At 35.2% G+C, this 26314-nt stretch overlaps 1 protein-coding gene across 2 annotated transcripts in view; it reads right to left on the minus strand.

The window, feature by feature from the left end:
• Window positions 1-1974: 1974 nt before the first annotated feature.
• Window positions 1975-26314, minus strand: part of LOC122400469 (protein vestigial-like) — a 159265-nt gene continuing 134925 nt past the window's right edge. For both annotated transcript variants that reach the window (XM_043401958.1, XM_043401957.1), the window contains exon 6: window positions 1975-2843. In XM_043401958.1, the coding sequence (XP_043257893.1) occupies window positions 2797-2843 (47 nt within the window). In that variant the 3' untranslated portion in view covers window positions 1975-2796. The remainder of the gene's footprint in view (window positions 2844-26314) is intronic.

Consider the following 26314-nt stretch of genomic DNA (forward strand, 5'->3'; position numbering starts at 1 on the left):
TCATAAACCGGGGTTGTCTCTAGCAAAATATTTAGTATTTTTATTAACAAGAGTAGCAATTGAAACTTTTTTTACGATTATTAACCTAGTAAACAAATAGAATGCAATCAATTTCATTTAATATCTAATCTTTATAACATTACTATAAAAAATAATATTTAGCCATATTTATGATGCATGAAATGTGTATAGGTAATAGATAATAATTAATACAAATACGACCAGTGAGCTATAATTTCAAATATGTTGTTTAGCTATTTTAAACTAAATGTATAGAAATTATAAACAACTACTTTTAACACTCGAAACATACGTATATTAATTAGGAAAACTTAGAAATTAAATGGATAAGAACAGGAAGAGAGAAAGATAGGTATCACTGGAATAAATTAAATTTTAAAATACTCTGTTTGTAATATATAAACTCGACTCAACTTTTACAATGCACATTACCTGATATAATTATTTATAGAATTATATATTTTCAGGGAGAAGATCAACATCGAAACAAAAATGTCGAAAGTTAAATATAATTTATTTTCTATATCATTTATTAGAATATAAGAAAATATTACGCATTTTGAAACTTTAATTTATTAACTTATCAGTGAAGCAGAACATATGTTCGATGATCTATGGTCATCTGTCATCGTTCTGAAAGCAATTGCATTCCCCTGCTGCACCATGCTGTGTCTTTGGAAGCAAAACACTACGCACATCCATATTTGATGTCGTCATAATTGTTGAATCATCCTTCGCTGGAAGTGTCTGTTCGAAGAAATATAATTTGAAACTGTAGATTTGTACTTTCGAAAGCACAGAAACTTCGATTTTTTTGTTGGAAGTAATTTTAAAAATAAATAAAGAAATGCAAAATATACAGACAAATAAGTACATTTCGATGTACGGTTTAAAAATAATCAGAAATCAAAATAACCAAAATCTGAACACCTGCGTATTGTTGCTCTTAATACCACAGCTGTGTAAATTCCTTATCTGGATAAAAATTTTGAATAACAAATGACAGATGAACTAGTGATCCGTTATTTGTACATTGAAAGTTGTAATGTAAATTATAACATGAAATTAAATTTTAAATTGAATAAGTAAAAACTTATTTTTCAAAAAATTGCTCAATGGCATATGAATTAAAATTAAATCGCTATACAATGTCTTTTATTTATTATCTGTTAAAGAACAACAAAATTTCTTTTTGATCCACTTGCAAAAGAATTTACAAAATTTGTTATTCAGGTTAAGTTATGTCTGAAGAAGTAAAATTTAAATTTCAAATTGATTATTACTCAATATTTTGTTAACATCGGTTCGAGTAAAACTGTTTTGAAGAAAATGGCGTAAAAATGTTCTTAAATTTTCTAAATGCAATTAAAAAGCGAAACCTCATTAAGGATAAAATAAAAATAAAAACAACGCTTACCTTTTCGCTGGAACTATCGCGTAGGTAGGACAACAAGATCGACGGGTGAAAGTTGTGATCAGAAAACGCAAGGGTGTAATATTAATGCATCATTTATTTAACACCTATGATGACGATAACATGAGATGGATACGATGCGCTTAAGGTAGAGTAATCCGCTAGGCAAAATGACGGGTGTGCGTGCGTGTTAACGACAGATATTTAATTCTATTTAGGGAGGGATGTAAAGAATAATTGTGACGTTTCGAGTAATAACTATTTTAATTTGCTGACTCGGAGAGATTTCAGAATTTCTGCAGCGCCCGGTGTTATGATACAATAATAATAATAATATTAATAATAATAATAATAATAATAATAATAGAATAATAATAGAATAATAGAATAATAATAATAATAGAATAATAATAATAATAATAATAATAATAGTAATACATATATATATATCTTTATTTATTTATAATATATATATATATATATATATATGTATACATGGCAAGATCATTGGTCAATAAATATTTCACTTAAGTCTGCAACTAAATTCGCCAAATAATCAAGTCCCTCGATCGGTTCCTCCGTCCTTCAATAAGTTAGCTATATCACGGTACGTTTAATTAATAAATCCTTGCGATAAAAGAAAATACACTCTGCACGGTCGGTAATATCATTCAAGGAACATGGACCGCCATCTTTGTTTCTATATACCCGGGCTCTGTTGTTACGCGGTCGCCGGAGTGGACGTATCGTTCTGGCACGCGAGGACCGGATCGATCGACTCTACGTCCGCGTTCTCGTAATTATTTGGAAAATTTAGGCGCACCTTCGAGTGGCCTAACACCCCCTAACACTCTATACGAACTAGAGGCTCTCTCTCGTTTCTCTTTCAGCGGCCGGTCGGACGTCAGTCACCATGAAGGTAATAGTGCGCGCAAAGTATACCTCTAATACTATCTGAGTTGTACGCTAATAGTAGATCCTTAAAGTAATTAGGTAACACTATGTACACTTGCTCGACTCGGCGAGAACGATCGCGATGGGGCGACGCGTTCAGTCCGGCCGTTATATAACAAAGTTCCTCCTCGCCGTGTGCTCCGACCCCGTAGCAAACCGATCCCCTAGCACGCTAATATCACGTTACGTCGTCTAAGTACTCTTGTCCCTCTCCTCTCGGTGCCCCTTCGAGCATCGCGTACGCCATTTTGTCGCTTCGTACCACGGTGCTCATCGTACCTCTTCCACGTTCGTCACTCGCGACCTGGCGAGAAGAGCAACGACTTGTCGCGTGTACGGTTTCTCGAGCTCGTGTTCACCGCGGATGCTGCGAATCAGTTCGGCCAACGAGGCTCCGAAACTCGCTTCTAGAACCAGTAGAGGTCCTTCGAATCCTGGACTTGAGACTCGAGACCTGAAACAGCCGGAAATCGGGGCAAATTTTTATTCTGTCGCGCGAGCAAGGCTCTGTTGTAGAAAGAAGTCCTGGAACCAGATAATAACGCAACAACTTTTACTCGTTCAGTTAAATAATTTTGTTATATTTACACAATTTTATTAAACAAGAATTTAAACAGGCGTTTAAGGCAGAGGATTCAAATCGAAAATACAGTGATATGTTTACTTCTAATCGAGGTATTTACGTAATTTATTAAACAGAAATGTGCTCTCCCACTCGATGTTAATGATTTGTAGTAATAAACTCATCGGTAAATAAACCATAAGAATAGATACTTGGTCGAGCACTTGTGAGAGAGCGGCAGGTTAAGCGTAGTCCTCTGGTGGCGAATGCAGAAGTTGTCGTCACGTCGATAGAAATTCTTATACGATCTAATCTGTCGTTAACTCTACTTAGTAGTATTTACAATTAATAAATGTTAGTTGAGAGCCACTTTTGTTATTTAGAATTCGAATTGCTTCCACGTGACACAAATTTGGTAAAAATAAATGGAGAAATGATTGAGAAGAGAAACAACGTTCTTTGCATTTGTACGGGAACACGAGTGGGAATAATTGTGCGGTGGTTGTTTCGCGGTGGTAATCGTTGGACGAAAAAGCAATCATCGATCGGGCACGAACGATTTCACTGACGATACCCGGGACAGGAATCTCACGCACACGACAAGTAATTGGTTATACCAAAAGGGTAGGAATGACTATTTCTTTCCAACGGCCGGGCTCATCGTTCATCGAAATTTATAACGCGGTCTGCCGTGTAATAAAAGAAGAGTCAACGTTTTGACGGATGCGAGGGTGCAGAACTGGTGATGGCACCCGCTGGGCGACACGGACGGACAAACCGAGGACGAACCAAGAAAACGAACGGTCGAACGGACGGACAGACGGACGGGGGACCAACGGAATATGTCACGAGATCGACCAGTTAAGATCTCATGTTCTTTACAACGGTTGCACGCATGCGTCCGAGGCTATCTTCGATCTTGATATCTACGAAGGGTGACCCTGCGGATCATCCTCGCTCAAAGACGTACTCTTCGACGATCCAGCGTCCCTCCAAAATGATTCGTAATTAAGGGACAGTTTATGGGAATACGTCGGATCTCGGATAAAACTGTATTTACGAGCGTCATCTCACACTGCATGAAACGTTAGTTTGAAATTCTGTTCTACGAGGCTCACAAGTTAACCTCATTAAAGACTAATGCTATTCATTAATGCATCATTTCATTTGCAATTCTTTTTCATTGTTAGTTTACATTATCAAAGATTAAATGCAATTCGTAGAATGCATCATTTTATTTGCAATTCTTTTCAGTCGAATCCTATTATTTAACACTTTTAATAATTCTTGTGTTTCACTTTTTACGTAGGTCTAAACAATTTTATGATATTTGAAAAATTTAAAGAATCTCTAGCACTGTAATAAACTATTCTAGTTCTTAATTTGAAAATTGTATTTCCTTCTTGGATGCTTAAAGTTGTGAAAATTCTGTCACTCCAGAATTTTATATGATCAATTTTCTGTTATCGTTTATGTAATTTTGTAAAATATAAATAAATGTGTAAAAATTACACTATTTTTCCGCTTGATTTATGAAGAGTAAATACGATAGCAGCAACGTTAGAAATGAGCGGAAGTGACTAAATATTAAAATAAAATTAATGTCACTTTAGCATCTTGATTTAACTAGAAAAGATTCTTAAAGGGTAATCTAGGAATTAATTTCTTCTCCGAAAAAGTATTAGTAATTCAAAAACTGTTTTTAAAATCTGTTTTCATTCAAAACGATGAATTACGATTTTATTTTCTCATTTTTCTATAACAACTTAATTCCAATAGCTTCTTCGATTGAAAATATATATAATAAAAAATTTTCATCAACTACTTTCCATCCAAAATAAATTCCAAACGTGTTGAATACACACAGGCAAGGCCAATAATAAAACCATAGACTGATATAAACTACGACTATAAATCAGTCTCAGAACTCTGTATGGTTTTCCAATCAATCTTCATTACGAAATAAAATTTTCACACCGACAGACACGCTGCTTCATAAATCCTTTCGTTTTGCACGCTGTTGGGGAATCGTAAAAACCGAGTAATAAATATTCTTTGCCAAATGTCTTGCTTAACTTGGATCGGTCGTGACTCGAACGGTCACGACGACCATTTTACTCCTCTCGAGGAGAGTAACAACGTCGGATATTACACGTCCCGTGTATATTAAACGACCCTCGGCGGCGGTGTAATTTCAAGCAGCAGTCGAGGAAGATCGACGTTTTCAAATACTTAAATTTCACGGCACGTGGTGCACGGCACGGGCAATTGAGTTCGTATCTGTCGGCGTACACGTGTCAGCACGTGGATCTACCTGTTTCAAAGTCAGCAACGTGTGTGCCCCGTACGTTGCCATATTGGTGCATCCACACTGAAAGAAATACAAGTGGATGCACAAAAGATTCGATCTTCATGGCGGAGACGGGAACGCCAAGCATTATTTGATGAAAAGTCATTGAGCTGGAAAATGATGCTAGAACGTAGCGTGAGAAGAAAAGAGGAACGAGTTTCGATATTTTTTGCCAAAAAATTAACTTTTTTATAGTGACATTCCACTAAATTTCCAATATCCTTGAAATTGTCGAAACGAATAAAATTTAATGAAAATTGAAATTGGAATAAACTGTGTAATTGGGATACAAAGACCTTTTGAACGTTTTAAAGGGGACATTTTTAATGAGAAATGCTGCTTCTTTTTTTCGAAATTTTTTATACTGATATTCACTAAATTTCCAACGACCTTAAAATTGTAGAAACGAATAAAATTTAATAAAAATCGTAATTGGAACAAACACATTTTGAACATTTTACATAAGAAAAGTTCTATCGTGTTTAACTTTAATTAAATCTAATCGTGGAACGTGACGTTTTTATGATGTAGACAAAGACGAGTAGAATAATTTCTATTTATTGGCTTGTCACTATTCCAAGTAAGATATTAAAAGTATGCAATCATCCGAGTCTTCCTATTGGATCTTCCGACCAGTCAGATTCTTATGCGACGACGCTGATGTGTCGATACGTTTCAAGCGTGTTCCCTCGTGACAGTAATGACGTTGAAATTGAAAGACTTAACAAGTTACTTACGTAATGGATGGCATCCATTCTTAATGTCATTTCTTCCTAAGTGCAAGCGGATGTCAAATAGGAACTCAATGTTCGACAATGTTTCTTGAGTTAGAGTACCAAGGGGAAACTATTATTACTCCTCGTATCTAAAATTTTGGTTTTCATAAATGTTGTAACACATATAACGTTAATATTCCTATTGATTAACGTTTCTTTACGAAAACTAATTAATACGAACTATATACACATACTTTGAATCTCAAACTTGAATGTTTATGAAGTTATCGAGAAAAAAAGTCTTAATATTACTTTGGCTAATATTTTGAATACTGGAATTATGTTGCAACTTTAAAAGTTACAAATATTAAACTTTGATGTGCATTCGTGTGGTTTTCCTACTATGTATACAGAAAAAATCATGGTAATTATTTACTTTAAAAAAACTAAATTGACTTTCCCAAACTCGGAAAGGTCACAAATAAAACAAAATAATTTACAGAAACCTTGTAGCCGACTTAAATTCGTGTAAATTTCTCCCATTAAAGTTTGTATTTGCTTGGACAATTATGGACGAACGCCCTGTGTAACGAGTAATTCTCGCGGTGACGTCTCCGAGAAATCCTGTGTAATACGTCTGGCTCGAAACGAAAGCGGAGGAGCCCCTTGCCATAATCGACGTCAGGTCCTTCCGCTTAAATACGAGAGGGTGACTCTAGGACCCAGCGAGAACACTGAGCAATATTGTCCGCGCTATCTGACACACCATTTACCAGCAACACGCCCGTCCATTTTGTTCCAGCATATAACGGAAACGTCATATCCCGCGTGTACGCGGCTCGCATAAATCGTCCTGACACTTATGGTGCATTATTCGATGGTGCGGTCCTCCGTATTGAATTAGGACGCTCTCTCACGGAGATTATGATCGGACATTGCAACCATGCGACCACGAAAGTAGATGGACGATTATTAGAATGGCCCGCTTTCTTTTATTGTTGAAAAATTGATAATAACGATAGAAATATTTAATCGATAAAGTATTTTATCGGACTTAATATTTTAATAATTTTGATAAATGGTTATTTTTATATTACGATTCATTTGGTTGAATGACAAAATATACTTTTGCGTTTAAATTCGTTTATAATAGAAAGTTTATTCAACTGTACATAGTCTTTTTTAGGAAAACATATTAATAGTGTTCAACTGTAGTAGCGATTTTGTAAAGTTTAAAGTTTTAATTTCGAAAAAGTACCTTTTTGTATGAGAACCAAGGTCATCGTAGCTTTTTAAATAGCACTACTTATTTTTTACTTCATTGGGTTGTAATTGGTGCTTGAAATGAGTTCAATGCCATTGAGATGACCTTGAATTAAAAAATGTGATATCGACGAACGGAAAAATTATATTATTCGCGTAAAACCAAAATAATATGTATTTACCAATATGTAATTCGAATAATAAAAGTTGCATAAGAAACATAACATTCATTTATACTTCGAGAACTTCTTTTTAATACGAGGCAATTTTGTAGTTCTAAAAGCTAAAAGTGTATTTTCACAGAATAATTCACATTTCAATTGTTTATTTCTTTAATTCTGTTTGTGTTATCATAAAAATCTCAGGCATAGCAAATTTTTTCGAATCAATTTATCAATCTAGCGAAACTTGCTATAAAATGTTTCTTTGTTCTGTGTGTTTACTGGGAATATTAGCTAATTTTCATGCGCGTTGCAAAGATGATTAAGTCCACAATGGATCACAAAGAACAGAATTGTAAAATTCTCGGGCTGAAAACACGTTTGCCTCCGAATTTCCTTCGACTTTGTACGGTGTTTCTTTGTCAGAAGCGCCGAAGGGAATTCCGCGTACCGTCTTCCTGTGCTCTTTGATATCGCGATATTGAATACTGAAACATTCATAACAGGTGCGTTCGTCCGTAACTTTGAATTCACCGACCTGTGCGCGTCTGAGGTTTCAAACGGAAACACGCCGTCGTCTATTCTTCTTACGTAAATGATTATTGTTTGTTAATAATGCATCTATGAATCGCAGTGTTTCCCCATTGTGTTTCAATTTTCCACTCGGTGTATTTCTTGGAATGCTTTAGGTACTAAATAAAAATATTACGCCATGATTTTGTTGCTGGTTGTTTATTCATTTGCTAAACGTTTCAGATTAAAAGTTACGCAAATTTTTAAGTGTGATTAACATTATGTTACTAAAAAAAATTTAGAGAGGTTAATGGTTATGAGATAAACAATTTTAACAGTAAAACTTCAAAAGAATACAATTTTCGTGAGAGCTGAATGAAGTAAAGAAGTGAAGTGAAGAAATGATTAAAATATTAAAATGAACATTGCTTCCAAGAAAAGATACAAAAATTTAAAGAAGTATTTGATCGAATATGTTTTCTTAGTAATTCACAAATTATCAAGTGTGACTTTTTCTAAAAATTAAAAAATAGAAGCAACGAAAGTGGCGTAGTCTTTAGGTTAGGGTTTACAATCTTTTTTGAATCCTCCACCTCAAAAATTTGACAATAGAAAAAATGTCTCCTAGCATAAAAGACAGTGGTGATATTTTAACTACATTTGAAACGAAGTTGAGGAATGCAGAGTAATTTCCAACCGCCCCATAAATACTAAAAGTTGCTCTGCAAATGAACATTTTCTCAACAAAATAGTATCAACGGTAACTAAACACCATTGAATGAAAATATTGAACGGACGATTTTCTTCGAAATGAGTGATGGTTCGATTTTAAAATTCCAACGCCATAATTTTAATTCGAAGAGGAAACTTCTCGCCGTTACCATTTGGGTGGCAAATTTAACGTCAAAAGACGAGAGTCGGGCATCGGGATTAAATTAAATCGAACACCCCCTGCCTTGAAAGACCCCAGCGACCCGTCGACCCTTCCTAGGGATACGAATCGAAAGCATTGAGATGACCCTTATCAATAGGGGTCAAACCCCTCGCTGGCTGAAATCCAATATACTCGTGGTAAAGGAGAGTCCCCACTTTGATTCGACCCCGTCTAGAAACTCGTATGCACCGATGAACGAGTATTAATTGGAAATTAAGCTACCAAATCCATGCGTCTTCGAAGCACTACGATATTACTGCGATCCTTTATATGGTTGCAATGGTTCAAAAATGAAGAAACTGAGGTTGTGTTAACCCTTTCGGTGCTATAGGTTTTTTAAACATGGTTTTTTTCAATATTTTCCTCCTAATAGTAGGCGTTTTTTTTCTGCATCATAGAGAAGCTAAAACATTAGACTGTCCTGCAATTCATTCTACACTACATCTTGAATTTGTAGCTGTCCGTAGAATAGACCTTTTATGTCTGAGTGGCAGAGACTCCTTGGTTCTAACTTTGTACAATTTATCCTAACGTTTCTTAATTTTTACAAATTCCTATTTATCCTTCTGGCTATCTTCCTATTTGAATATCCCACTCCTTTTAGAGGAAGCTCCACTAAATTCTGGCTTAAATGTATGTTAATTTGAGGTTAAGTTCAGGGTAATATGGAACAAATACTATTGCATTTAATCAAGTGCAATCCTCATAATAGTACATCCATTCCTAATAAATCGAAGCCCCATTAGGTCCTGGTTTAAATGCATATCAATTTGAGGTTAAGTTAAGGGTAATATTGGAAACACACTACTGCATTTAATCAAGTGCAATCTTCATAAAAGTACATCCAATCCCAATAAATTGAAACTCCATGAAATCCCGGTTCAAATGTATCAATTTTAATTTAAGGTAAGTTGAGGAGAATGTGGAATAAATACTCTTAATAGATCGAAGCTCCATTAGATCCTGGTTTCAATGTACTGTATTAATTTGAGGTTAAGTTCAGAGTACATAATATGAAACAAACACTATTTCATTTAATCAAGTATAATCTTCATAGCAGTACATCGATTCCTAATAAATCGAAGCCTCATTAGATCCTGGTTTAAATGTATATCAATTTGCGGTTACGTTCAGTATACAACAATACTACTGCGCAGAAACTGCATGTCGTTACTGAAATTGAACGTAAATGACTACCAAATAATGTCTAGGAGTCCTGTAATAGTAAATATGGAATGAGGTGGCCGTCGAATCGACGAGTTCCAGTAATTGCATCGTTAAAGGACGAAGAGGACACCACGCGTTCGCCACGGAGTGTCCCCGGCCGCGAACGAGCCGACTTCGAGAGATCGATATAACCGGCGGCTTTCGACCACTCCCTCCATCCAGTCGGCTGACCAATCGAGGCTCGCTAGCCGTCCCCGGCTACCCTGGTGTCCCTCTTTTCCATTCTCTTCCCTTTTGCTCGCGCCGGTGGAAGCGGTGCACGAGCGTGGATTATGTGACGTCAGCGTGCGACGCCATTTTCGAGGCGCGTGCCAGAAAGCCCCGGCTGCACCGACGCGCGGATCGAGAATATTCTCCGGAGAATGTCCCACGCGGACGAGAATTTATGGCGAAGATTCTCTGAATTAATCCTCCTGGAAATATTAAGAGCGTCGTCCGACCCCTTCCTTTGTTTCGTTCGCGTAAACATGGACGCCGGTAATTGCTTGACCGACGCTCGATGAGGACTATTACGAACGAAACTAGCTCGCAATCGATAACATTATTGACAAATGTTAACAACATTAGCGATCAAAGTCCGCCTACACACGGTCCTCAATTTATTTTTTTAATTAGATGGATCTATAGAATCACTTTTGATTTCTAGTTGACTTCCATTTTTGTAATTCGTAAGATTACATTGTATCTCTTTTTCGAGTTTGATTTCTAAACTGGTAGATACTCGTTTCTCGACTTCTGATTTGTATGATTATTTTTTAAAAACAATCATAACGTGTTCTTAAAACAATTCTCTTCGAGACACTCTCCATCGAATGTTTTAACGAGGTTATAATATTTGTGTTAATTTTTAGGTTATAAACAAGGTTGTAAAAAAGATTTTTAAACAGAGAAAAAGGATACGAATTTAATTGAAACGAAGCAAACACATTATCTGGAGATGAATCTTAACAAATATTAACAAAAAAAGTTTTGAAATTATCGTAAATAAGGCTGTTGCAAAGGAGGAACTAATTGTGGGTCATGGTCGACGTTTTCTATTGAGCTCTCTGGATCATGAAGGATGTTAAAGATCGATGAATTTCTAGAATTTGAAAATCTGAATGTCAGTAACTAGTAAATGATGGAGACTGACAATAATATTGACTGTTCATGGTGATTCAGTGCACTGAATGAGGGATGCACATTATACGGGCCATCGAGCGATTTAATGCGGTCCGTGGTCTAAATTGAATAAAACAGACTCTATAAAATCTGGTGCGAGGTTATCCATCAGAAAGTGGGGCAAAAGTACGTTCGAACAATAAACAACGTGTAACAATTTATTCCGATGATTTTTACTCGATCGAACAATAAAATTTTTCGTATCCAATAATGTAATTCTTGATTCGTTGTGCCAAATTTTTATCTGGATAACAATTTTGCCAGTTTCTAATACAGTCATACCAAAGAAACTATTTACGTACGTTATTATTTTAAAAATTGTTTCTACCATTGTTACAAGCTCTTGAAGTGTGATGCAATTCAATCTTAAGTAATTAAAATGATCGATTTTAGCATTCGAAGCAGTCTTTCAATACATTCGTCCTTTCTTTAACTTTTTGCTCTGTAGTATCGAATCAGACTCATGATCCAATCACGATACACACGAGTTCTCATTCGTGAATCAAATTATGGTCCCAACGCTAGAGAAACTAATTAAATTCTGTATTTAGTGAGTTTTGTATTACTAAATGCAGTTTTGAGTCATTCCTGTTTATAGAAATAAAAACGTCTTTTGAAATTTTGAACAATGAATATTATATAAACAATTTTTCATCGATTACCTACACGTAGAATATGAATCAGAATTTGAATCATTGAATGAAATTAAATTTTACATGTTGTTCGTGCCTCTGTTGCGTTTGAGGAAAAGTTACCATTCTTATCGATGGCGTCGCGTTCCCTTTTATACGGGGTTGATCTTCCTTTCTTCCTACAACACACGATTTGCCATCACCATGAAATTACGCAGCCCATCTACGCAGGCAATCTTTTCTCGACAATGACAGAACGTCCAATTTACTGTCAGAACGTGTAGAATGTGGACTACTGACAATGAAATCAACTTCTCAACTCTGCTGAGTACGTGCAATTATCACTTATGTATTTAAAATGCTGGTGCTGAAATATTTAACCGATCAATTGGTAAGCTATGTGTACACTGACATAACAATCATTACTAAACAATTGCAAAAAGGAACATTTGCAAAGAGGAAGATGAGTATTCTCTATCGAAGAGACACCATTACCATGATCGTAAGGTCAAAGTTCCACTCAATAAACTTTTTCTCTGCTTTTGAATATCGTTTTATGACTCTCTTTTCTTTATTATTTGTACAAATTTTGTTTTGCTCCTCATGGTTGGATTTTTAGACGAATACTTTGTTTATCTTCGTTGCACTTATAATTAAGAAATATACATGAATATTTTATCGTTTTATTAAAAAAATTCCAGTGGAATATAAATGATACTAATTTTAGAAATTCGAGAATTTTAATGTAAAAGAATCAAGAACTAAACTACAAATTAACTCTCGATTTTTTAAACAAATACAAATTGACGAAATAATTATAACGAAATTGAGCGAAAGTCAGTGATTAAAATAATAAATAATCTGGAAATGAATGGGGCCACTCGAGACCCCAGAAATATTCCCAAAATCAATACGTGTCCAACTTTACATTTATAAAAGTAAATATTATTAAATATAGTATACGTGTCCCGTAAAATGTTATTAAATCGAATGATCGAACGCAAACAAGCATTGGGGTTTCTGCGGTACACGGAATAAACGTTAAATTTAGTAAAGCGATTGTGAGTTAGCGGCCGAGTATTTCATTCGTAATCAACGCGATCGTTCGACAAAATACCGTGGACGGAATTCAATTTTGCATTCGCGATGGGTAAGGGGGGGAGGAGGAAATTCGCATTTGATTTAAGCTATCTAGGGTCTGTGCGACGTCATGGCGGCTGCGTGCTCGGAAGCAATAGATTTCGCGATCCCAGTTCGTCGGTCTTTCCGCTACGGATAACGAATCTCGCTCGTAAATTCGTCTCTGTTCCGCGGTCGCTGGGAATTAATGCTCACCGGGGAAAGATAAAAGTGCGCGAACGGCATTAAATTAACATCTCGGATCCAGTTTTACAGCTCTGAATGTTGCTACGCGATTTCTTGGCGTTTCCGCGGCGCGTTCTTTCGCCGACTGTTCAACTTCCTGTACGATGTAGGGTAAAATTATATTTTAGGTCGTCCTTCGTCGCCACAAAAAAACCCAGCAAAGTTTAATTAATGCTTATTCTAATATCATTTGTTTGATTATTCGCAGAAAAATCTCCATTGGAGGTTGGAACTTTGTTAAAATAAAGAAAAAAACATTCATTGATTCTATCCAAACTATTTTATTCGGATGAAATTCTTTGGATATTGCGTTGTATTTTATTAAATTATTAATTGTTCTTTAGTAATGCCAATTATATGTGGACCAGAACGAAACATTGAGTATTTATGTTTGTCGAAGAATGACTTTTTTAAAAATTTGTGAAAATTCTATAATGGGATGTATATTTTTGTGTTATCTTAGAAATACATAAAAGACTTTTTTTTAAAGTTGTAAATACATATATGGCAATTCTATTATGGGGTAATCTAGCCAATTTTTGTGTTATTTTAGAAATGCACAAAAGATTTATTTAAAAATTGTAAATATGTAAAAATCCTATAATAGATAATCTAGTCAATTTTTGTGTTATTTTAGAAATACATAAAAGACGTTTTTAAATATGATAAATAAATGAAAATCCTATAATAGACAGTTTAGTGAATTTAGAAAAATGCTATTAATTAAAAATTTGAATGCTTCATATAAATTCATTTAGAAAAGAATGAGATTGATAGATTGTATTAGACATTGAAAATAACAATTTCACGATAACCCATAATTGTTACTTTTGAAAATACTGCGGGAGAAAATTGTTCGTTCGTTGCAAATAATTAAATCCGTACAAATTGATCGGTTATTTAAAAATGAATTGCTTCGAGCTCCCATCGAGTACTCTTTAATTTTCAATTTTTGAAACGAATACAATTTTCCACATTTGCGGTCTTAAATTTTTGTATACGTTTGGTGAATAAATCAAATAAAAAAATAATTGTCTAAAATGACTGGACGATACCGACAGATTTATAAAATAACTCGATTAATATAGAAATTTCCCATTTCTAGTCAAAGTGATCGGTCAATTCGAAAATTCCTATCGATCATCACCAAAATTAACTGTTCGCTCGATCCTCGTTTCTACCGACAAGTTGCATCCAGGAAATTGCAAGTATTTCTCACAAATTTCTGCATATTCCTCCAGTCACAATCGATTCTCTGAATCCTCTTCCATCGTGGGAATAGAAAAGCCGCGAATTAGTATTGTATTCCCGAGTAACAACGAAGTCAACGTTTATTCGCTGTTAGTCAGAAAAGAATGTGTGTCGGAGGAATGTTAGTTCATCGCTGTCGGAAAAGAATCTTCCACCGACGTACAGAATGTATCCGGTTTTAACAAACGGACTCGAAGAACCTATAAAACTAAAGAAACACTCAAAGTATGAAATAACTTTCGTACTAACAGAATATTCGTAATTTAATATGATTTAATATACGAGAAAGATTAAAATCACATTTACTTTTATTTTTAATAACTTTCACCTTTGGGTCTTTGTGGGTCTGCCTTCTCCCAAATCTTCTAACAAAAGAGTTATCAACAGCATCGTTAACGTTTTCGAATAATATTATTACCTGATTCTTTAGTAAATGAATAATATTGCGTGATATTCTGTTTCATTCAAACATCTATTCTATAATTTCATCTTCTGAAGAGGATCTAGCTGATTCCAATTTGGTAGTCCTATTGTTTAAATCGGTTAAAGTATCATTTAATAATTCAAGATTCGACTTGAGGACCCTTAATATATTCTCAAGTTTGAAAAATTTCAAATTAAATACTATCATTGAAGAACATCATCCATGTTTACCTTGTCAGTCTCTTGCAGTCTATCGATCGAGCAGTATGTAAGGTGTATTGGAGGCCATGAATCGCCAGGATGAGAAATAGTCTCACGAGTAATGCAAGTAACAGGTTTAGCAACATGACAACAGCATCCTTTGCAAATTGATTTCTTTGTATTAGGCAATTTAAGTGATATTTTATTGGAACGTTCGATCAGACTATTATACTCGGGTATTATCGAGGATCACATACACACTAATATGATCACAAAATAAGTGTCACACAAAAATACGAAGAAAAACCGTCCAAAGAAACAGCAAAACTCGTTCAACTTGACAAAAACTGGAAAACCTTATTGAAAATAATCAGATGCAAGAAACGCAAATAAGAAATACGTAGAGTGATAAATTACAAAATTTACGTATGGTTTCGAGTGTTTAATAAAAAGAGAATAATAATAATATATCAAAGGGAGGATTTCTCCAGAAGCTTCCGCCATCGCATAAATTAATCGCGATCGCGTTGAATTCATCGATACGAGCCGAGTGACGGGCAATTAAATTAATGATTTCTCAGAAGTAATAGACAGTCTTGAAAGGTGACGAGGGGAGAGGTTAGGGGAAAGGAGGAGGAGGGGATAAAACCGCCGACAGAAACGTCACGCGTTGCGCCGTGACCATCTACAGTGCACGGCGTCGTCGGACGTCGCACGGTAATTGCGATTTATTTCTCTTAATCGCGCTTAAACGGCAGCCAATTTATGCCAGTCGAGTTAATTTTACGCAATTATATAATTATAGCGGCGCGGCCTAATCGGGGTGCCAAAGCGGCGTTCTAATGGCGGCACTTCAGATTCGAAGACGTCGCGGGGACGCTCCTCACTCTGAAATTACCTTTCCCACCCTGCATCACCGACTGTGTCCTTTCAGGGACTACTTAACCCGTAAATGGAAATTTACTGTGAATTTTCACCTACATCCTGGGTATTATAATATTATCGCAATATTGGAAACAAAGTAGAAAATTGTATTCCATTTAAAACACAAGTTAAGTAAAGTTTAACTAATAAAACGATATACAGTATTGTCTCTATAGAAGCGACGCTCTCGGGGCTCAACGCTCGGCTATATCGTGGACGAGAAACGATTCTTGATACTTTGTTGACGCCTACTGGAGGCGGCGAGTATAGAAAAGAACAGCGAGCATATGACAAAGAGGGACTGAGCGGCCGAGCATCGCCGAATTTGCTATCGCTTCCTTCGCTTCGGGTCGGCTGTAACGAAACACAGGCGATGTTTATGCGAGCCTATACGAAATCGGTGTTCTAATTCTGACTTCTACCTCTCTTGGTCGAGGTCGCAGAATGAAATACTGATTCTGTATAGGCTCGCGTAAACATCGCCTGTGTTTCGATACAGCCGACGTGGAGTCACTTGAGCGATGCATGCCTTTGATTTCTTATTGCGTTAGTAAATAGGACCTAAATTGTATATCGTATTTGGTGTCATTTTAATCAGAAAAGTGTCACGAATATGTTGATGAAGTTTGAAAAAAGGAAGAACAAAAATAAAGATGAATTTCGTTGTTGATTTAATATTGTATATGTACTAGTTAAATCGTGTCATAACTTCAGTACATATATGTATGTATCGATCGTTTACTGCAATAGTGATATAACCCGAAAAGATATACATAACTTGCGAATTTAAACTGTTTAACCAACTTATTTTACTCTGAGTTGTCTCACGATTTCGGCAAATAAATGATAGGTCAATTAAATTACAATTCCTTTTTTCAGATGAGGATACACTTTAAAGAAAGGTCAAATGTATATTATAATTTATGAAAAACAATAATAAAAATTATGTTGTACTTGATCTTATTTAAATCAGAAAACTGTCACAGACATGTTAAAAGTTTCAAAACAAGAAAACGAAAAATAAAAAATTTGTATTATTGCACTAGTGTTGCCTTAGTAATTTGAGCCCGTATCGTATGACAATGTTCGACGACCGACTGTCAAACGCGCCGCTATCTTGGGGAACCGCCCATAGGAAGGCATACTCGCCGATACAGCGAGTGCTTAGTTCTAACGGTACGCAGTGGGGATAAGTAGAGGGGATATGATATTTGCCTATATCGTGGACGAGTTCCGAGCTTATATAGAGAAAATACTGTATCAACATTTTTATAGAGTGAATTCTTCACTCATGGTAGCCATTAAAAGGATTAAATAAAAATTATAGTTTAAATTAAATTTATAGGAAATAAAAATAAAAAATCTTGTGTATTCATTCCTTTTACGTCGATACATTTTGAAATTCTTAACCTGTCGATCCTTTACAGTTTCATTTATTAGGTGCCAGGAAAAAAACAAAATATCTTAGATCAACGAAATTGTTATTTTAATTGGCAAAACAAACGGAGTATCCATGATATTAAGAAGTATGTACCTACTTAAACGCTATATTTATAGCTTCAACAAGTTATTCCAAAATTCCATAAAAAAGGAATAAAATTAACATGGGTGAAGTCCGCTTAGTTTAGTTTCATATTATTTATTATAAAATTGATTTTGGAAACACAGTTGCTCCTCTTCTCTGAAACTTGAATATTGTTAGGCTTAGAAAACTGTTATTTTGTAAAATCGAATTACTATAAAAGACAAAAATGGAATTTACACCAATAAATCAAAATAACATATCTAAAAGTACAAATGAAATTACAAAATGCTGACTAAAGTGAATATTATTGATGTTCAAGAAATAAAGAAGACATAGTTTGCCATTTTAGAAAATCCTGTATTTCTTTTTCCAAAATTAACTACATCTTTAACTTGTAAAATCATTATTATTTTATCGTACAAAGTCAAATTACTAACCAGATCAAGTACCAAAATTCCTATTGGTAGATCGAATGTATCAAATGAAATTTTTTCTATAACTCGATTTGTAAAAAAAAATTGCAATTTAACGGTTTGCAAGGTTTGAAAAGTGAATCGACCGAAAGGCATCGTGTGTCCTGCGAACCGTGGTCGCTAAATCGCTCATTTCCTTTCTCCCGTTTCGCACATAAATTTTCAAGGAACAACCAGCTGCTTTCTGGCCGTCATTATCTGAAAGAAAAACAGTCCCCCAGTGGATCCCAGCGTCAAACCAGCCCCGAAACGCACAAAATTCGCGTACCATCGCGTGCACCCGGAATAAAATTTACAGAAATCTGGATCGCGAAACAACCGGTGGCGTTGTTTTTCAACGAGCCGGCGGCTCCTGTAGTCGCGAAATCGGTATTCGCTCGAACCGAGAAAGCGGCCCCCGAAGTCCGTCCTTTATTTATTCATTAATTTCCAGAATCGATGTTTGACGACGAGGTCGTGGCTACTTGGAACCAGCGAGCGTGCAAGGGGCCCTTACGGTAGCACACGCCAGTTAGAATAGTGAGCGTTGCCAGCATTCCGGCAAGTAAATTCTTGAAAACTCGTTTGGTCGGTCCGATCCGCGAACCAACTCTCAATCTGCGCCATAAAGCGAGGCGCGCGCGTGCGAACGAAAGCGTTTCCTAAATTGGCCCTAAATCTCTGGTCATTCGTTTCTGGGGACCGTTTCCCAACCTCGCTACGCCCCCAAAATTTCCTCCAAAATGCGTCAAACTCAGTTTTTTTCCGGGAATTATTTTTACAATTTGCTACTACCACGTGTTTTTAGTTAAACGATGAAACGTACCGATTTTTGGGAAGATTTATCCTTATTTTTTAAGATTTGCCACTATTTTTTTAGAATGGCGGGATTTGTCAATATTTTTTAGGGAGATTACTACTATTTTAGGATTTGTCACTATTTTTTTAGATGTACCTCTATTTTTCGAGATATGTTTTTATTTTTTTAGATTTACCCCTACTTTTTAGAATTTGTTTCTACTTTTTGAGATTTGTCATTATTTAGTTGCATTTATTCCTCTTTTTTAAAGATTTGTCACTATTTTGGGGGGGTATTTATCCCAATTTTTTTAGGATTTGTCACTATTTTTTGGGACATCCCTATTTTTTAAGATTTGTGACTATTTGGGGGGGGGGGGGGAGGTGGGATTTATCCATATTTTCTTGGGATTTATTTTTCAGCCACTATTTTTGGGGATTTATCTCTATTTTTTGGAATTTGTTTCCCTTTTTGAGATTTGTCACTATTTTTTGGATTCAACCCTATTTTTATAGGATTTGTCACTATTTTGGGGAAGTATTTACCCCTACTTTTTTAACAATTGTCACTAATTTTTTTGATTTGTCACTATTTCTTGGTATTTATACCTAGTTTTGGGGATTTATCACTAGATTTTGTAATTTGTACCCACATTTTTAAATTTATCCCTCTTCTAGAGAGAATTTACCCCTATTTACTTAGGTTTGTCACTACCTTTTTTGGCATTTTTTCCTATTTTTTGGAATCTGTATTCCTGATGAATATTACGCAAAAACCGTGCAAGCTGAAATATTAATTTCACGTGCCACGATCTTTTGCTCGCGTAATACGTCATGACAAATTCTTTCACGCACTTCTTGCGGGAGATTAACGATGTCGTTTGATTCCACGAACCTTGTAATTATACAATAACGATAAACAAATTATTCAGATATTTCTAATGCTTCCAGCAAGTTATAAATCTTACAAGCACTCTTTCCACTTTATATGTATAACGTTATTAGTGCGGCACGATTCTTATGAACGTTCCGCTCAATTGCTTTGCAAATACTAATACATACTTTGCAACTGGACATTATTTTTCTTCGGTATGTGTATAATGTTATGAACCAACGGCTTCGTACGAATTATATGTTACCAATTCTGCAGGGTAAAATACGTTATTTTGGACTTTATTGCAAAATCTATGGCTAGATGCATAATCATTTTATGATAGTTATTCAAAAACAATTTTTCAGTCAATTCATGACTCCAATTGCTTCCATGGAAGTAAGAGGAAGTATGCATTTATACAAAGGCATGTTTTCCATTTATGTATACGTGCATACATATTTATAAAAAAGACGTATACATATTACCAAAATTTATTTCCTTAAATAAAATTACATAATTTTGTAAACATACTAGTCAACTTTTCAGACACTAAAATATCAAATTTTGATACACAATCATGAGCAGACGTTATTTTCAAAATTGAGGAAAAATGTTATATTCATTATCAAAGAAAGCTAAGATATCGACATTTTTTTAAGTTTAAAAACAATTATATGGTTCAGTGGAGCTGAAAAATATTTTTTTACATCTCGATCGTAAAAAGTAAAGAGGTAAACAAAGAATAATGAGAACAAGAAACGAAAGCAGCGCGTAAAAGTCAAGTTTGTTCGATAATTGTAAGATTGAAATGGCCAAAATGGCTACTGGAAGAGGGTCGAAGCTATGGCGTATCGAATCAACGGTAGCGAAAGGGATGAGAATGTTGGAGCGAGGCTCTGGGTATCGATTTTCAACCCTTGAAATTCACCATACATGGAACCACTCCTGGGCATACCAATTTCTCCCTCTGTTTATTTATATTCCCTCGTCGATCCACGTATTTTACACTTTGGAATATGTATGTCCTTAAACGTTCTTTCTATCATTTAAAAAAAGTTTGAAATCTAATAAAGTATAGAAAAATTTGTATACTACAATACGAATAGAATAATCAATCTTTTGATCAATTTTCAGCCATAGCTATAAACTGTTCCAAAGTAACAACTTGAGTATTTACATTGTAGATAGATTTACTATCCCTTTCTCTGACAACACTTTCGAGATGGCCAACAAAGTGGTTACACTTCATCATAAGCAGAATGTATACAATTTACCTGCGTGCAGTGGAGTATTACTATAGGGTAGAAGACACGTAATGAACTCGTAAAAGCAGGAACGCGTGAAGACAGTAGTGCACTTGAGCGTCGAGAGTTGCTCAAGAGCTTAGAAATGAACTCTATACTTTCTGGACACTACGTTTATAGAACACTGAAGGTTTGAAGAATGACGAGAAATACATTTTATGTAACATTTAATTGTATCTTGGGGAAATCTTGGAACCTCTTCTACACCACTGCATAGAGATTCATTTAGCTGAAGAAAATGGCTCTTAAGAGGAATAGCTTATTTGTTTGATTTCTTCTTATTTCGTGCAATGAAAACTTCTCTTAGCAAATAGTCACTTGAAAACATCGAAGAAATAAATATACAGCTGGATTTTTTAATACACAAAGCAATAAATGTTTCTATTTAAGTTACCCAAAAGATGGCAGAAGATCGTGTATTAAAATGGCGCATTGATCAAATAAGTTCTATATAAAATTATATTTGATATTCTCAACCTAATATATAACCTAACTCCTTCGTATTTAGAGGTCATGCGTCGACCATATTGCATTATTTTTCGTTCAGAAGAACAAATTAATATTAATTGATAGAAGACTCTTTATTTTACTCCTAATCGCGGGAACGAAAGTGATTTGTTACAATGTTTGACATTCTTACAAAGAAAGGACTTATTACATAACCTAAAATATTTAGTAGGAAATAAGAGTACATATATGTTATAGTAACCTATAATAAAGTTTGTATTCAAACTATTTAACAGCAGTACGCAGTATTTAACTTTAGAATATTAGTTTATTCAGTGCATAAAGATACATAAATGAAACCCCGTATTATTAACATCGCGACAATTGTATCTTTCGGTATCGTCGTTTAGACCTAACCTATGTATAATGTAACTAAACTGTGCGCATTGACTCATAGATCGTTCTTATATCAATCATCTGTAACTATTATTTAACGATAGATTTGCTAATTTAGTATTAGTCTTTTATTTTATAGACCAAAGGTATTCGATTTTTAAGGATTTTTATTATTACAATCGCATTAATGGCTTTTACTGTTCTGTAGTCCTTCATAACGCGAATATATTATATATATATATATATACATATATATAAATGAATACGTTATGAAGGACTACAGACCAGTAAACCCCATTAATGTGATTGTAATATAATATGAGGAAAGTAATTTAATATTGAGACAATAGATGTCATGCGTATATATTATACATGGATCCTACCTTATCGACATTACATATGTATATACACGACTTACGAATTAACGACTAACGATTAACGATTAACGAGACAACGATAGAAAATCGTTGATAGATGACGTCGCGACGCGGTCGAGCTTCGATGGGAATAGAAATTCTTGGGCTGGGAAATCCAGAGATAAAAATAAATCCGAAGGAAGGACGCGGAAGTTGTTGAACACGGCGGAACGTTGCGTCAAAAGTCACGGACGTGACGCGTGGAAACGCGCGGGACCGTCCCAAGGTAAAACGGAAGGCGTGTTGGTTGCAGCGACGTGCAGACAGATGGGAGTGGTCTCCGCAATCACGATGGGCGTGGTGTTTTCACGGCACGCTGCAGCTGCACCCTACGTTGCAAGTCGCGCGCGTTGCATTTGCGTTCGGACGTGCAGGTGAATCGCCCGACGCGATATTTATTCCACCGCGCGAATCGTCATCCCAATTTTTTTTAAGTTCCAAGAATTTTGTACGCAAATACCGATTATTATCATAAATTCGGATTTCGCCTTGTTGCGTAACATTCTGGCGAAAGGGTGAGTTTTATCGCCGAGAATGCAATCTGATTTTTGGAAAGAATTTTATATGCATCTTTTGCGGGAAATATTTTTTGAAAAGAAAGTCATTTTTCTGAGATGCGTATAAACGAATACATAACATTTTTTTTGTCGATTTATAGTTTAGTCGAGAGTATTTAGTATGTTGTCAATTTTAATATTTATAATATTATTTGTGAACCTTTGAGCAGTGTGGAAAATTTATTTTAACTATTATTAGGCTGGAATGTTGAGAAATTAAAATATGTTTTGTGTATTGTTCTGCGATCAACTACGATTATTTTTCATTTGCAGTGTTAAACTTTGCCACCATTTTGTAGTACTTTAAGAACGTTCTTAACCATTTGCAATCCAAGAATTCATTTTAATAGAAATGTTCACTCAAGTGCAATTTTGTGATATCATTTTAAAGAATATTAAAATTCTCCTTTTTTTATTAAATTTTTCCTATCAGGCTTTCATTTATTCCATTCTATACAACAAAAGCTTTCTGCTACAAGATTTTGAAAATAAGGACTTTCATCTTTTACCAGAGGGTTGGGAAAAGGGAATGCAAAGTGAAAAATAGCTACTTTAGTTAAAACTTTCACGTTCACGTTTATGATTTACATATAAAATTTTATAATTTTGTTTTACAACCACGAGGATCTTTCCATTCAAACGAAACGATATAAATAAAAGGTATCGTACAATTTCTAACATACAAAAAAAGAAACTCAGCGTACACCAAATATTATACTCCCTTCGGAGTTACATATTATCTTTTGGCTAACAGATTCGCCTATCTTCTCGAAAGCCGCGCCTCCGTGCGTTCGAACGACGATCGATGAATCGATAGACGCGCAACCAGCGTATCCCGGGTTTGTAGCGCGGGGTGCGCGTGGTTTTTATCCGTGATTTACATGATAAATCTCGTCAGGAGGATCGACTCGACATCAAAGTTGGAAGGCCGAGGAGGAGCGTTCGGGCGGCGTTTGTATCGGGCGGCGGAACGAGTGGAGGCAGAATGGCGCGCAGGTAGCGCAAGAAAGGTCGGTCGGCCCCTCAGATGCTCGCAATTAATAAGAGCTTAATGGGGGCCGCGGGCCGATATAGCGCTGCCACGTTCGGGACCCCGTTTCTTCGTTGTTCTCCCACCGAAATCATCGATGCCGACGACAAAAAGCCGCGGCTCGGCCGTAAAACATTTCGCTCCGCTCGACGGAGGTGCTCGGGACACGTCTTTGCAAAAAGGGCCGCGCTGCCTCTTTAACCCCCGCAACCTCCACCGCTGAATTATACAGGGTGCTTCAAAAATAAATGAAAGGGAGGAACACCAACTGTTCGATTCCAATTCTAATGTGCTCTTGGGGAATTATATTAAATGATCACTTTTGACGTACATAAAATGTTAGGCGTAGGTACTTAATATTGCTCAATATGTATATAAATGAATAAAGTGGGACAATTCGACGTGGCATCAAAACTCAAGACCTCCATTTTTCTATGAAGCAAACTGTTTTCTAAATTTTGATAATTGCTATCTGTTATACATCGTTTTAACTAATTGGTTAATTCAGCCCTGTTAAATTTTGCTCCAATGTTTCAAAAGACGCACTAGCAAGGTGGGGACACCAACTGATCGACTCCAATTTTAATGTTCTTTTGAAGAATTATATTTGAGCGATCCCTTTTGGTGTATGTAAAATATTAGGCGTAGATACTCACTACTTTTCAAGATATAATGTAATTAAAATGGAACAATTCATAATGGTGTCGAAAATCAAAGGAACTTTCATTTTCCTATGAAGCAAACTGTCTTCTAAATTTTTATTATTGCCATCTATTTTACACTGTTTTAATGTATTGGTTAATTCAGCTCTGCTAAGCCTTGCTCCAACGTTTCGAAAGACACTCTGACAAGGAAGGGACACTAACTGTTCGATTTCAATTTTAACATACTTTTGTAGAATAATAGTAGAGTGACTCCTTTTGGGATATGTAAAATACTAGGCGTAGATGCTTAATACTTCTCAGGGTATAAATATTTAATCATTTAAATATTATATCATAATTTCAATAACATGTCATGCCAACATTTTCACAAGATTAATGGATGTCGTGGGTGATATTAGTTTGCATTTTCATTTATTAGGAACATCTAATATCTTCAGAAGCAAATTATTTTGTTCCCAATAAACGAAAATGCAAACTGATATTCACCGACCATTAATTTTGTGACAATGTTGTCATAACATGTCATTGAAATTATGATATAATATTTAAAATAATTTAAACACTAAGCGTACACATATGTGTCAGTATACTTGAAGAGATTGTGGCAGAATTCGTCGTGGCGTCCTTTATAATATAGTGTGAAGAAGAAGACCTTCATTTCTCTAGGAAGCTATTTTCTAAATTTTTATTATTGTCATTTGTTTTACGTTGTTTTAACTTATTGGTTAATTCAGCCCTGTTAAGCCTTGCTCCAATGTTTCAAAAAACACACTCAAAAGGGACACCAATTGTTCGATTCCAATTTTAACATACTTTCGAAGAATAATAGTAGAGATTCCTTTTGGTATATGTAAAATATTAGGTGTAGATACTCAACAATTTTTAAAATATAAATAATTGAAGCTACATACTATCTTACAGATGGATATGTACTGAATATATTTTTTGTATACGATTGCAAATTATATACTTTTATAATATTTTCTTTTTACGTGATAAGCCACACTAGAAACCTTAAGCAGACAAATATAGGATACTGCAAAATTAGCTATTATAATATATCTTAATACAAGATATTTTTCTTTTTATGAAAAGACTAAATGCATCACATGTAACTTTAATTAGTTATATTTTAAAAACTATTCAATATCTACTCCTAATAATCGACATGTGTCAAAAGAAATGATTCTACGACCATTCTGCAAAAGCTCATTAAAATCGAAGTCGAACAGTTTGTATCTCTTCTTAATTTTGTAATATTGCACATTTGTCTTTTTAACGTTTCTAGTAGCACGTATGATACTTGTCATTTGTCGTTATGTATAAAAAAATATATACTGAAGACTCAAAGTTCACTGATTAAACGTTTATTTTATATATGTAATTTTATGTGTGTAACCTTAATTATTTATACCTTAAAAACTATCGAATATCTACACCTGACATTTCGCATACGTCAAAGAAAGCCTCTGTACCACCATTCTGCAAAAGCACATTTAAATCCAAGTCGAACGCTCTGTGCCCCCCCCCACCTGATAGATGAAATACCAAAAAACGAGTTCAAGAAACGTGATCGATGGATCCGTCGCGTGTATAGATACGAGGGCATTACTTGGAAGGCTTTACACCTGTTTAATTCTCCAGATAAAATTTCGTAGTGAATTATTCCGGAAACTTTATGGTCGCGGTCGCGTGTACAAGGTTTCGGAACGAGATCTACAACGTTTCATTGAAAAAAATGCCGTCCCACGAAAGGTTAAACGTAACCCTCGTTATTC

Source organism: Colletes gigas, unplaced genomic scaffold, assembly GCF_013123115.1.
Source record: "Colletes gigas isolate AHSC1104 unplaced genomic scaffold, ASM1312311v1 Colletes_gigas_Sc00018, whole genome shotgun sequence".
NCBI lineage: Eukaryota > Metazoa > Arthropoda > Insecta > Hymenoptera > Colletidae > Colletes > Colletes gigas.